The sequence below is a fragment of the Halyomorpha halys genome, unplaced genomic scaffold (assembly GCF_000696795.3).
Source record: "Halyomorpha halys isolate HHAL.00 unplaced genomic scaffold, Hhal_1.1 Scaffold68.1, whole genome shotgun sequence".
Lineage (NCBI taxonomy): Eukaryota > Metazoa > Arthropoda > Insecta > Hemiptera > Pentatomidae > Halyomorpha > Halyomorpha halys.
The window spans coordinates 27,847-39,626 of record NW_027116161.1 but is presented as its reverse complement, the minus strand read 5'-3'; the positions used below and the strand labels follow the sequence as shown (position 1 = coordinate 39,626).

The following is an 11,780-nucleotide window of genomic DNA, read 5'->3' as shown; positions in this document are numbered from 1 at the left end:
ATTGTTTACGAAGGTTATTGTTTACATTTAATTAATATAGTAGTAGAAACACATATTAATTTATTAATTATAACATAAATAATTTATACCTATGAATATCTTTTAGACGTGAATATCTCCTAATCAAAGCTTATAGCTATAAGGCATAACTTTATAGGTGCTCGCAGGAAGGAAACTCCACTCTAAACTATATCTATATATATACCTATATACATAAAAAACAACTTAATCAATCAAATATACAAAAAAAAAATTAAACAAAAAGTATATTCCAACGTCCTCAATTGCTTACGAAGTTTATTGTTTACATTTAATTAATATAGTAGTAGAAACACATATTTATTTATTAATTATAACATAAATAATTTATACCTATGAAAATCTTTTAGACGTGAATATCTCCTAATCAAAGCTTATAGCTATAAGGCATAACTTTATAGATGCTCCCAGGAAGGAAACTCCACTCTATACACTATATCTATATATATACCTATATACATAAAAACAAAAATACCTATATACATAAAACAACTTAATCAATCAAATATACAAAAAAAAATTAAACAAAAAGTATATTCCAACGTCCTCAATTGTTTACGAAGGTTATTGTTTACATTTAATTAATATAGTAGTAGAAACACATATTAATTTATTAATTATAACATAAATAATTTATACCTATGATCTAAAATCTTTTAGACGTGAATATCTCCTATAGCTATAAGGCATAACTTTATAGGTGCTCGCAGGAAGGAAACTCCACTATAACTATATACATAAAAAACAAAAAAAAAGTCGATATAAAAAAGTAACATTTATATGTAAAAAGAAAATATGTGTTGCAGGAAGATAGCGGTCAATAAAGGCATCAAAATAGTAAAAGGAATCTATTTATTGTTGACCAATGTTTCGCCCCACTTTACAGGGTTTGATCAGAGCTAAATGAAAGAACAAGATACAAACATTTTATAATTAACAGATCATTAAACTAAAACATTTCAAAACAATTGTTATGTTTATAAAGTATATAAAAATAAATAAGAACAACGATAGAAGGTAGTATAGTAGGTAGACTGGAAAAAAGTTACTAATAAGTTATTAACAAATATAACCGTGTTCTCAATAGATGTTCTCAATATATATCTAGAGAAATATATTGTAGGAGACTGTTCATTAAAATAGGTGAGGTATAGTATAGAGGTATATACAAAAGGGTGATATTAAGAAAATTGATGAAGATAAACAATCCCATAGCTCAGTGGTTAAGACACAGTCTTACCAATTTGATGTCTATTGGGGGTGTCGGTTCAAATCCGGCCTGGGATATGTTGACTTTTTTCATTAAGTGGCGGTCCCACAAAATGAAGAACTTTGACCCCCAACCATGGTTAGGCAGTATAGGACTCCAATGGGAGTCTTGGCCGAAAAAAAAAAAAAGATAAACAATAAACATAGGGGTAATCACCTGTATGATTGTAGTACAAAGGACAACTGAGTGAAAAGGGGAATATCAGGTATAAAAACGTGTCTTCTCTCCCAGTAAGAATAATATAATCCCCATCCTAGGAAGGGTAAGATTTTTTATAATATATAGATAGGTAAAATGGCAGAACCATCTAATCACGAATTGCTATAAACATAACAATTGTTTTTAAATTTTTGTATTTTAATGTTCTGTTAATTCAAAAATGTCTGTACCTTGCTCTTTCATTTAGCCCTGACGAAGCCCTGCAAACGTCGGTTAACAATAAATAGTTTTCTTTTATTATTTTCATATCGTTATTGACCGCTGCTCGGACTATCTTCCTACTATATACAAAAATAATAAACTAACAAGTAAAAATAATTTAAATAAACTAATAAAATAATTTGGAAAATAAACTAATTCAAAAAATTGTATATTATAGGATTAGAAATAACTGATAGGATCAGCAAAAATGCAATTATCATGACAAATATTTTATACATTTCTGTTGGGATTCGAACCGTGGTCCAAATGTAATTTTGAGGCCTCCTATCACCTCTGTAGATATCCCCTACCATTTACAAGACATCCTGAAGTAATTTTTTTAATGATTCTGGTAGCAAATGACATTTTATCACCAATATATTGCTATGTACTGTTCAGGATTTAGTCAGGATTCAGGTAATCGCTGAAAGCAATTATCCAAAAATAAATTAACTAATTAATTTATATTGAGTCCTGCAAAACTGTTATTATAATTGGATTCTTTTCCAAAGGCTTGTTGTGTGTTTACTAGTTACCAATTAAATATCTTTATGTTTATAAAATGATGTTATTATTAATTATGTAATATAATGAGGGGTGGTATCGTGTAATGTAGTAGTAAATAAACTACATAAAGGAACTAAGTATTTATTTACAAGTTATCGATAAATGATGTTATTAAAATGATTGAAATAAATGGTTGCCATAAAATACGATTATTACATTATTACTTAATGCCTAATGTATACTTATACCTGCTGATTTGGGTGGTGTGTGTGTCGAGGTATGTAGTGATGATGTCTTCGCTATTGGTTTCGTGTGTCATAACCGTGGGTGTCATTTCAGCCCGGGAGTTAGTCCATGCTCTTCTCTAGCCCGTCTTGTTACTTCTGCTGCTTTCACAGGACCCTTTCACCTGTGTTCCTTAGCCACCTTTAAAGTGCCCTTTGTTCACATACCCAACACAGGTATGACAAGACACATGGCAGACTTTTATAATATTAATAATTTTTAATACCTCGATAAATATCAATATATTGAGTACTTTTTGTTATTCCACACAACCGGAAGGCATAAATCATACTTTTTTGGTGATTAGCGCAGTAGGAAAAATATTTTTTTTTTTAATAATTTGTTTCAGAATTCTTCTTATAGGTCATTATATGAAGATTTCATTTCTTAAAATCTCATTATAATTTCGAGATGAAAAAAATCATACCTACTTAGTGACATGGTATCTTCACTAGTTCACTGCACAGGAGTAACTTTAATTATGGTTTAAAAAAATTATGAATAAAATATTAAAATGAGGGAGTGATGAAAAAGCCTCTGGACGTAGAGTTTTTATTTTATTTCTTTTTACTGACCACAATAAACAATTAGGCGTATTTTTTAATGGAATTATAGATTATCTGACTAAATTAGTTAGTGAATTAAAATAATCAATCAATTGTAGATCGAAAACGAATTTTTAAGGTGGGCCTAGGGGTCGGACATGGTGAGGGAGTGAAAAAAACTCCTTTTTTAAAATTTTTTATTTACTACATATAAATCAATTTGGAAATAAAATATAGATTCCATAGTAGACCAAAAAAGTGGAATCATTTTCTAATAACTGGTGCTCACTTTAATCATTTTCTAATAACTGGCGCTCACGTTAGAGATGAAAATGAACCAGTCATATGATTTATACATTTTCAGATAATGGCCCGTATACTCTCGTATAAACAATCAAATGGTTTTGAACTGTCCCAATCTGCCCTATTGTTTATATTTAAAAAATAGCAACTCAAAGAGTGTATTAGTAAAAAATAAAATGCTCACTAATTCTTCCAGCTAGGAATTGCTGTTTCTTTTGTCAAGTTTTCATCTAAGATATTTTTGTATGACAATAGAAAATATACAGTACACTTATCACAAAATAGCAAACAGAATTTTAGCAAATGACCGTAATATTGTTCGTAGAAAAACTGAAAAGTGATTTCTCTAATATAACACCAGAATATCTGATCTCAGACTGATTGAAGCAAATTAATACTAGATTAGCTGGAAAAAACATACACCCGAAGAGTAAGGTCTTCTAGATCTAGATTATTAAGGCGTGAAAGAATTCAGTATATATTTTTCTTTTTCATTAATTTGAAACCATATTACAATTAAATTTTGCAAATAGACTTACCTTATTAGGTAAAATAAATAAAATAAAAGGTAGAGGTGTAAAATTATTTTACACCTCAAATAATCATGCATTACTTGTAAACTAATCTGGTAGCATACTAACTAAAATTGGAAAAAAAATTACGAATCTTACAAAAATATAAATAATTACGGATAAATTGTACTTATTTATTATAAAATTTATATCTGAGTATTTATTTAAACATAATTCCGAAAAAATAAAAAATAATAGTATAGTTTTTAATTTATCGGTCAAATCAACTATTTCGGACCACTATGTGAAAGTATCCTGAAAATCATTTGAGTCAAAGTACTTCAATGTTCACAAATCCTTATGAAAAATTGAAGTAGAAAAAGATTTTGGATTTTAGGTATTTTCGAATTATAAAATCAGAAAAGAATGTCGCTTGCTTTAAAATACATGAAATATCAATTTTCTCTTTTTCCGTTGAGAATCGGACCATGGTATATATAGACTCGTTAATTTAGAATTATTTTATTATCACTGGTAGGAAATTGAAATGGGCGATATTCCAGCCCATTTCAATTTCCTACTTTTCTCTTGAGTGTCGGATCATGGTCCATAAGAATTTTTTACAACCCTTGGTTGAATTTATAGTCAGTACTTTTTCTTAACTGACACGTCAAGAAGTAGTAAATTACCGTTTTCATTTTTTTATAGAAATCAGTTTTGTTGGAAAACTAAAATTATAATGCCGCATACTCATGAGAAATAGAATTAAGAAACGATTTTATTTTATTTCTAATCGTAAATACTTTCTTGAGACTGGTTAATGTTGTTTAAATAAATTATTTAAATTTTATCCATTATAGTCTCAAAACATTTTATTGTATTTACAAGTCCGACTTTTCGACCATCCTCAGGAACAATCTATTACAAACAGCTTTTATTACATCTATGATCCTCAACAATTCAAATACTTAACAATATTATTTATAATTTATCTCACCTTAATACAATTTCTGAACTAAATAATTTAAAAACACAACTTCATGCAGGCTATTCTGCCCAGGTCATTTCAACAATTTCTCTATGAAACATTAAAGCATTAGGTAAACATATAGTTCTTGTTTGTGTCCTACGTTATAATGTATGATATGCTTATTAACAAAAAATATAAGAATTAAGAACAAACGATGTCTTAGACAATAGCAAGTCTTGAGTGAAAGTAAAAACTGATTATAATAATCATAGGCAAGAAAACATTTATTTATAAATTCAGTTCATTGGTAATTTTTATGTTATTCTCCTTTACCTTTTACGCCTGTATTTTAAATATTAATTAATTTAATATTACAATATGAATTAAATATTAAGCTGTCTAAAATCTTGTGCTTTCCTGTGGTATATTATACATTTGTAAATTCGTTTGCAGCCTGGGAAAATATTTCTTATTTTTTTCCTCTTTTAGTTAATGACCAAATTCTTTCATATTTGGTCGTTTCATATGAAATGCTAGTTTTCACAGGAAAGCTGATTTATTAAAACAACTTTATGAAATCAAAACATTTTTATTTAAAATATTTACTCTCATTTTTTGTCGGAGTGAATGTGATGGTTAGAAAGAAGAAATGAATTATTGCTGCCATTGACCACCACACAAAAACGAATAATTTTTTTGGATATGTTTCCATGGTCATATTTGACGGCATCGTAAATAATGTGCAATCATTGCAATGATAGTAAATATGACCAAAAAAGACAAATTTGATAATAGCTCATTATAATTTATAAACGAAAAAAGTCACTTTGAATTTCTGAAATAATAAAAACGGACATTTCATATGAAATGACTCAGTAGTTCGAATTTATGTATTTTTTTATCACAAATAATAACGAAAGAGGGTTAAATATTTAAAATAATTAAAAATTTAAGGTATTTTAGATGATTTATTTTTTTTTAAATTCGGCATTTAGAAAAATAAAGAACTTTTAATTTCAAATTGATTTCAGTGGTATCAAAAACATTTTTGACCGTTTTTGAGAAAACGTAAAAAGTGTAACGTCATACGAAGTGGAGCTTCCTGTGAGATGATTTTGGCGAAAAAGCTATTATATATCCCATGTATATAAATATCTTAAACAGGTAACTTCAGTTTTGTACGACTTTTGGTTTGTAAGCCGTGACTCACATACACACACAAAAAAATTTTCCGAGACTTAATTATTGAGACTTTAAAAAGTGCTTTTCCTTTGAAAAGTTAGAATCGAAAATTTTCGAAAAGATCGCAATACAAAAAAAAACTTTTCGCTATTGGTCCATCCAGCTAAACCATAGATCTTACGAATTTTTTTTTAAATTACTAGTTCAATTGGTTTAGTTACATTGCATTTTTTCAAGTAATTTCTCCCTAATCAACAAACATCATGAGTTGCCTGATTGAACCTAAAATTTCAATTTCCTACTTTTCTCTTGAGTGTATTGGTTTTTGTTGATTTTGAGGCCTAATTATTTTTTTTTTAATAGCCCAGTATTTACGATACACCCTTAGATGAATTTATAGTCCTTAATTTAACGTGATTATATATTTAGTATAAATTTATAATTAATATAAATATATAATACGTATTATAATATGTATAAATATATAAAATTACCTGACGTTCGTAGTAATGCCGCTAAAAGAAAAAAAGGATTTGTATTTTAAGTTCTGCTGGGCCCCCACTTGGTTAAAGACTGTCCTGATAACATAGAAGTGTAATATATCAAAACTACACTAAATCTTTCCATGTAAAAACATCCAACTCATTAATTTTTAGAAATTCCTAGAATTTTGTTATATGTTATTGAAAAATTCCGCGAGACCTTCAGAGAGAGAGAGTTCACCGTGAGAGGCCTCTGGTTTGAATCTCGTGGAACAATACCAGATAGAACAAGGAGCTTCTTAGAAGGCCTAGGTGTTAGCATCGGGGATATTGCGATCTTAGCAGAAAATATTATTTTGGACTCTCTGGGGATAATACATCATCACCTGCATGGGAATTACCTCGGAGATTATTCGTTGTTTTATTTATTTATTTTAATATGTTGACCTCTGTATTAGTGTGCTTTAACGTATTTATTCATTAAATTATTTTATTTTATTAATACTATTTTTTTTTGTGATTTTTAAAACTTATTTATCCATTCAAGTGTTTTCTGTAACCATTTTTTTTTATTGTATTTTCCTTTGAATCTATGAGTTAGTCTTATTCTCGTAAAATGTATCTATTTGTTTGTTTTTGGTAAAATGATCTACTGCTGTGACTATGAATGATGGTCTAATCTCACATTACCGTCTAATATTGAATTTGTTTAGCGGTTCACTGAAGAGGATCTAGGAGGGTGAAATTGGAGGAGTAGAAATGAGAAAGAAAAATAGGAATGAATTGAAACATTTGTATTTGTTGTACAGACCGAAATGGATTGTAAAAGGAAACTGTAGGGGGAAAAAAATTGTTTATTATATCTTATTATTGTATCTCTTTTTTTCTGATTATACCATGTATGTTTAATTTATGTATGTCCGATTAGGGATTGATAAGTATGCTGTGTGAGATAGCAACCTAATGTATTTAGGCAGCATAGATAAATAAAGTGTTTCTCTCTCTATATATATATATATTAATATTTGACTGTTTTATTCCTAATTTTTAAAAAAAATGGTCAGAGGTGCGGTAAAAAGAAAACAACAGTAGTTAACAATTATTTATTTCCTGATGTTTCGGCCCCCCCCCTTTGTAGAGCTTCATCATTAGTGTTCAAGCTGAGAGCTTTCAAAACTTTGACAGATCATCGGAAGCATACAGAGTATGCTTTCGTATAACTCTGCTATCCGTATAACTTTACTACAACCAGAGTATAACTTTTATTTATAAGTTTTGAAACCTCTCAACTTGAACAGCCACGATAAAGCTCTACAAAGTGGGGCGAAACGTCAGCAAAAAAATAGTTGTTAACTATTTTAGTTTGACCGCATCTGCTTCATCACTCTTTTTATAATTCATAATCGGCTCAAATAATAATCAACCACAGTTTTTACATTTACGATGTGGCCAGTTAGGTACAAACAATTATTTTGCTAAGAATGCTAACTTTAGAGCCCATGCACGACTGGATGATATGAAGCTATTTAATTTATTTTTCTCCCTTTTTATCTTCCTATTATACAATTTCCCCCAAGTGTTATTGCGATAAAAAATAAAAATTTCGGTCTTCCCTAACGTTCTCAGTAATGTAGGTGATTTTAAATAATTATTATAAGAATTCATGGTAAAAAAGATAGGTTTTTTTACAGCATATGTTGCGAAAATAAAAAAAAAAAAAAGCAAGTGTTTGAACATAATTTCTTTTTGGTGAGTCTTGGACTAGCTCTCTATATCAGATTCTACACACATATCTATACTTAATTAATATTACACTTAATTTTTAAAGACTGCATTTCTTAATTAATTGTTTATTTTGTAGATTGCATCTGGAATAATAATCGGTATCGACCTAATGCATTCTTCCAGATGAACTGCAACGAATGGTGAGTAGAATATGGAAATATTTATGTTTGAAAATAAAATAATTAACCCTTGAAACTCACTGGTTATTTGTAGTTCTTCGATTTTTCTTTTCTGACCGTTCCTTCTAGCTATCTACCAAAATTTGTTTCGATTGCAACAAGGCTTGAAACCACGTGTATATAATAGAATAAGTAATATGAAATGTAATCAAATAATAACAACTCTATCTGCGGCTGACTCACACCATTATACAATGTCACTACTCTACAATAAGAAAAGTATATATTTTTTTCTGTTCAAGTCTTTTATTGAAGACATATACAATTCCGGAATGTCAAGATTAATATTCTCGAGGCCACCTTGAAATAAAATCTGACCGACCCAGCAGGGAATCGACCTAAAATTTTGAACCAGGCCTGTTACGGCGAGTAGGGGTTCAAAAGGAACCTTTACTAGTCGTGAATAGTGCTGAAAATAAAATAATTGAAACGACGAATTTCGTTATTATTATATTTTAAGTAATTGAACATTAGATTAATTATTTTTTATATATGCTTGTTCAAGAGTGGTTTAGTTTATTATCAATTTAAAACACTAATGCCTGTTGAACAGATTCGATACTTAGGACTCCATCTTGACAAGAGACTTACTTGGAATCCACACACAAGACTGAAACGACAAGAAACTGCTCGTAGATTCCGATTGCTACAACACTTACTTGACAAACGCTCTAAACTTCCCATTCACTACAAAAAACTCGTATACACTACAATAATCAGACCAATTTGGACATATGGAATTGAGCTCTGGGGCTCCACCAAACCATCAAATTCTTCCCGCATCCAATCGTTACAATCCAAAATCCTACGTAAAATCCTTGATGGTCCTTATTACGTCACAAATAAACTCATTCACAAAGACCTTAACATCCCATTCGTTGCAGATTTGACCCAAAACAGATATGCGTCTTTAATCTTTCATCCTTAACAATCCCTGATAATCCTCCGAGGCGTCTGAAAAGAAGATGGCCACGGGACCTTCTAATTTAAATTAATGTTTGAAGTACCACCAATGGGTAGTTCCTTCCCAAGATTTTCAAGTGTATATGAAACATACTACATATTTACCTATTGTATTATTTTGTACAGTTGTAAATTACATTAAATAAATAATTTTAAAAAAAATTTAAAACAATTTTGATCCTTTCTCCAAGAGAAATTTTAAAGAATAAAAGTTGAGAGGAAAAAAAAAGGATCGAAATTGTTTTAAATTGATAATTGAACATAATAAACTATAAATAAAATTATATACAAACATATAAACTAGAAAAAAAAAGGTACTTAACCCAATTTAAAATTATTATATTGTAGTTGAACAAAAGAGGAAAAAAAACAAGTATTATATCACCGGTGATTGATGGTAGATCGACAAAAGGACGTACGTCCGCTCGGCTTGTCCTCTTTGATAATTTGGCGCCCGGCTTGGCTAAAATTATGACAACTACGAGTGCGTGCGTAGTGAGGAGACAATGGAGACGTTAAGAAGTCATCTGTTTGTTTCCAGTATAAAAAACAACTGAGAGCTGATTTGTTTTGTTTTTATAGTATCTGCCACACAATCGATTAATGATCATATGTCGGCCGGAACAAGGCCAATCATATGAATAACTATGACACATGCAAGATAATTACTTTCTTTGGACCCTAATGGTATTCTTATTTTCGAATAAAGAACTACGTACGCTCGGAACTGAAGTTTGTTGATGATTCGAACTTAGCTCATCACTGTGTGCGGTCAACATCACATCAAATGAGTTCTATATTTGTTTCGCTAGGAATAAATAAAGATGTGCAACCAATTAAACTAAGATCTGTATCGACTGCAAAAAATAAATAAAAATAAAATAATTAGGTACACGAAGTAAATTTTATCTAAATTTTGATTTCGATAGTTATCTAAAACTAGATGAAAGATTTGAAGTGGTTTATTTGGACATCATAGGACTGTAATATGTAGATTACAGTGTGAACTGCCTCACTATTTTCTATGGCTATATATAATCCATTTCTTTTTTAAATTTATTTATTGTTAATTATAACTGTATAAAATAAATTTGCTGTTAGCGATAAAATGACATGATACAAACATGTGGAGAATCTACCCATTGATAGAGTTACATGAATAACATTTGTAGAGGAAAATTTCTAGAGGTTATCTTCTTTTCAAACGCTTAGGAGGATTATTAGATAATGAAGGAGAAGCCAGGTTAGAAACAAGTGGATTTGGGTGGTTGGGAAGTTTAGCATAGAAGGATTGGTGTCTGGTTCTCGCCGAATTGATAACATATGGAACATTGAGGTCCTGATAGATGACTTGATTTGTGACAAAGTATGGAGCAAAAAGGATTTTACGAAAGATTTTGGACTGCACTATAAAGATTGGATAGGGGAGGAATTCGATGGTATAGTGAAGCCCCAAAGCTCAACTCCGTATGTCCAGATAAGCCTTCTGATAGTCATGTAGATCAGTCTTTTGAAATAGATTGGAAGTTTAGACCGGTAATGTTCTATAAAGTAATTTATCATGTTTATCTCTGTAGGACTAGTAAGATTTGATGACATTAGCCAAAATAAATTCAGATGTTGATTTCAGGTCGTTGCTTATGAAATACTATATTTCAGGGATCATTATCTCATGGACTAATAGAATTACCACTATTAATAAGAACATTAAATGATGAAAACAAGATATATTTATTAAAGCTATAGAAAAATAAATAAATAATAGACAAATATTTGAACTTTTTTTTTTAATATTTATTTATTGCTATTTAAAACTGTACATTATAATACATTTAGTAAATCTAATCTAAGTTAAATTGGAGTGTTACAGGCGTGTAGAGAAACTACCCATTGGTAGCACTCTAATGACATTTTACATTTGCTGGTCTCGTGGCCATCTTCTTTTCAGGCGCCTCGGAGGATCGTCAGGGGGTTCCTGGGATTGAATTGATCCAAGAGGATGCAAGATTAGAAACTAGGGGGTTTGAGTGGTTAGAGAGTTTATAATGGAAGGAGTGATATCTGGTTCGGGCTAGATCGGTTACACAGGGAACATTAAGGTCTTCAGAACTTTACTTCATATATGTTTTGTCTGTTCTGACCGATGCAATGGAGTTATAAGAGATTTTTTCGGTTTTCTACCATGAGCACTATGAGCTCACAAATCTGTATATATAAACATAATGGAAAATGATTAAATGACCGTTTATAATTAATTAATGGAAGATTGTGCGAGTTCGGTCAATAAGTAACTCAAATAGCAACGAACTATTTATAATGAGCTAACGTTTCGCCTCAC

At 30.0% G+C, this 11,780-nt stretch overlaps 1 protein-coding gene across 1 annotated transcript in view; it reads left to right on the top strand.

Moving 5' to 3' along the window:
- The window catches only part of LOC106692738 (tubulointerstitial nephritis antigen-like), a gene marked incomplete at its 3' end in the record, with an annotated part of 85,323 nt that overhangs the window by 46,343 nt on the left and 27,200 nt on the right, over positions 1 to 11,780 (top strand). Inside the window, 1 exon segment of the mRNA XM_014438854.3 lies at positions 8,377 to 8,440. Within this exon segment, the coding sequence (XP_014294340.1) occupies positions 8,377 to 8,440 (64 nt within the window).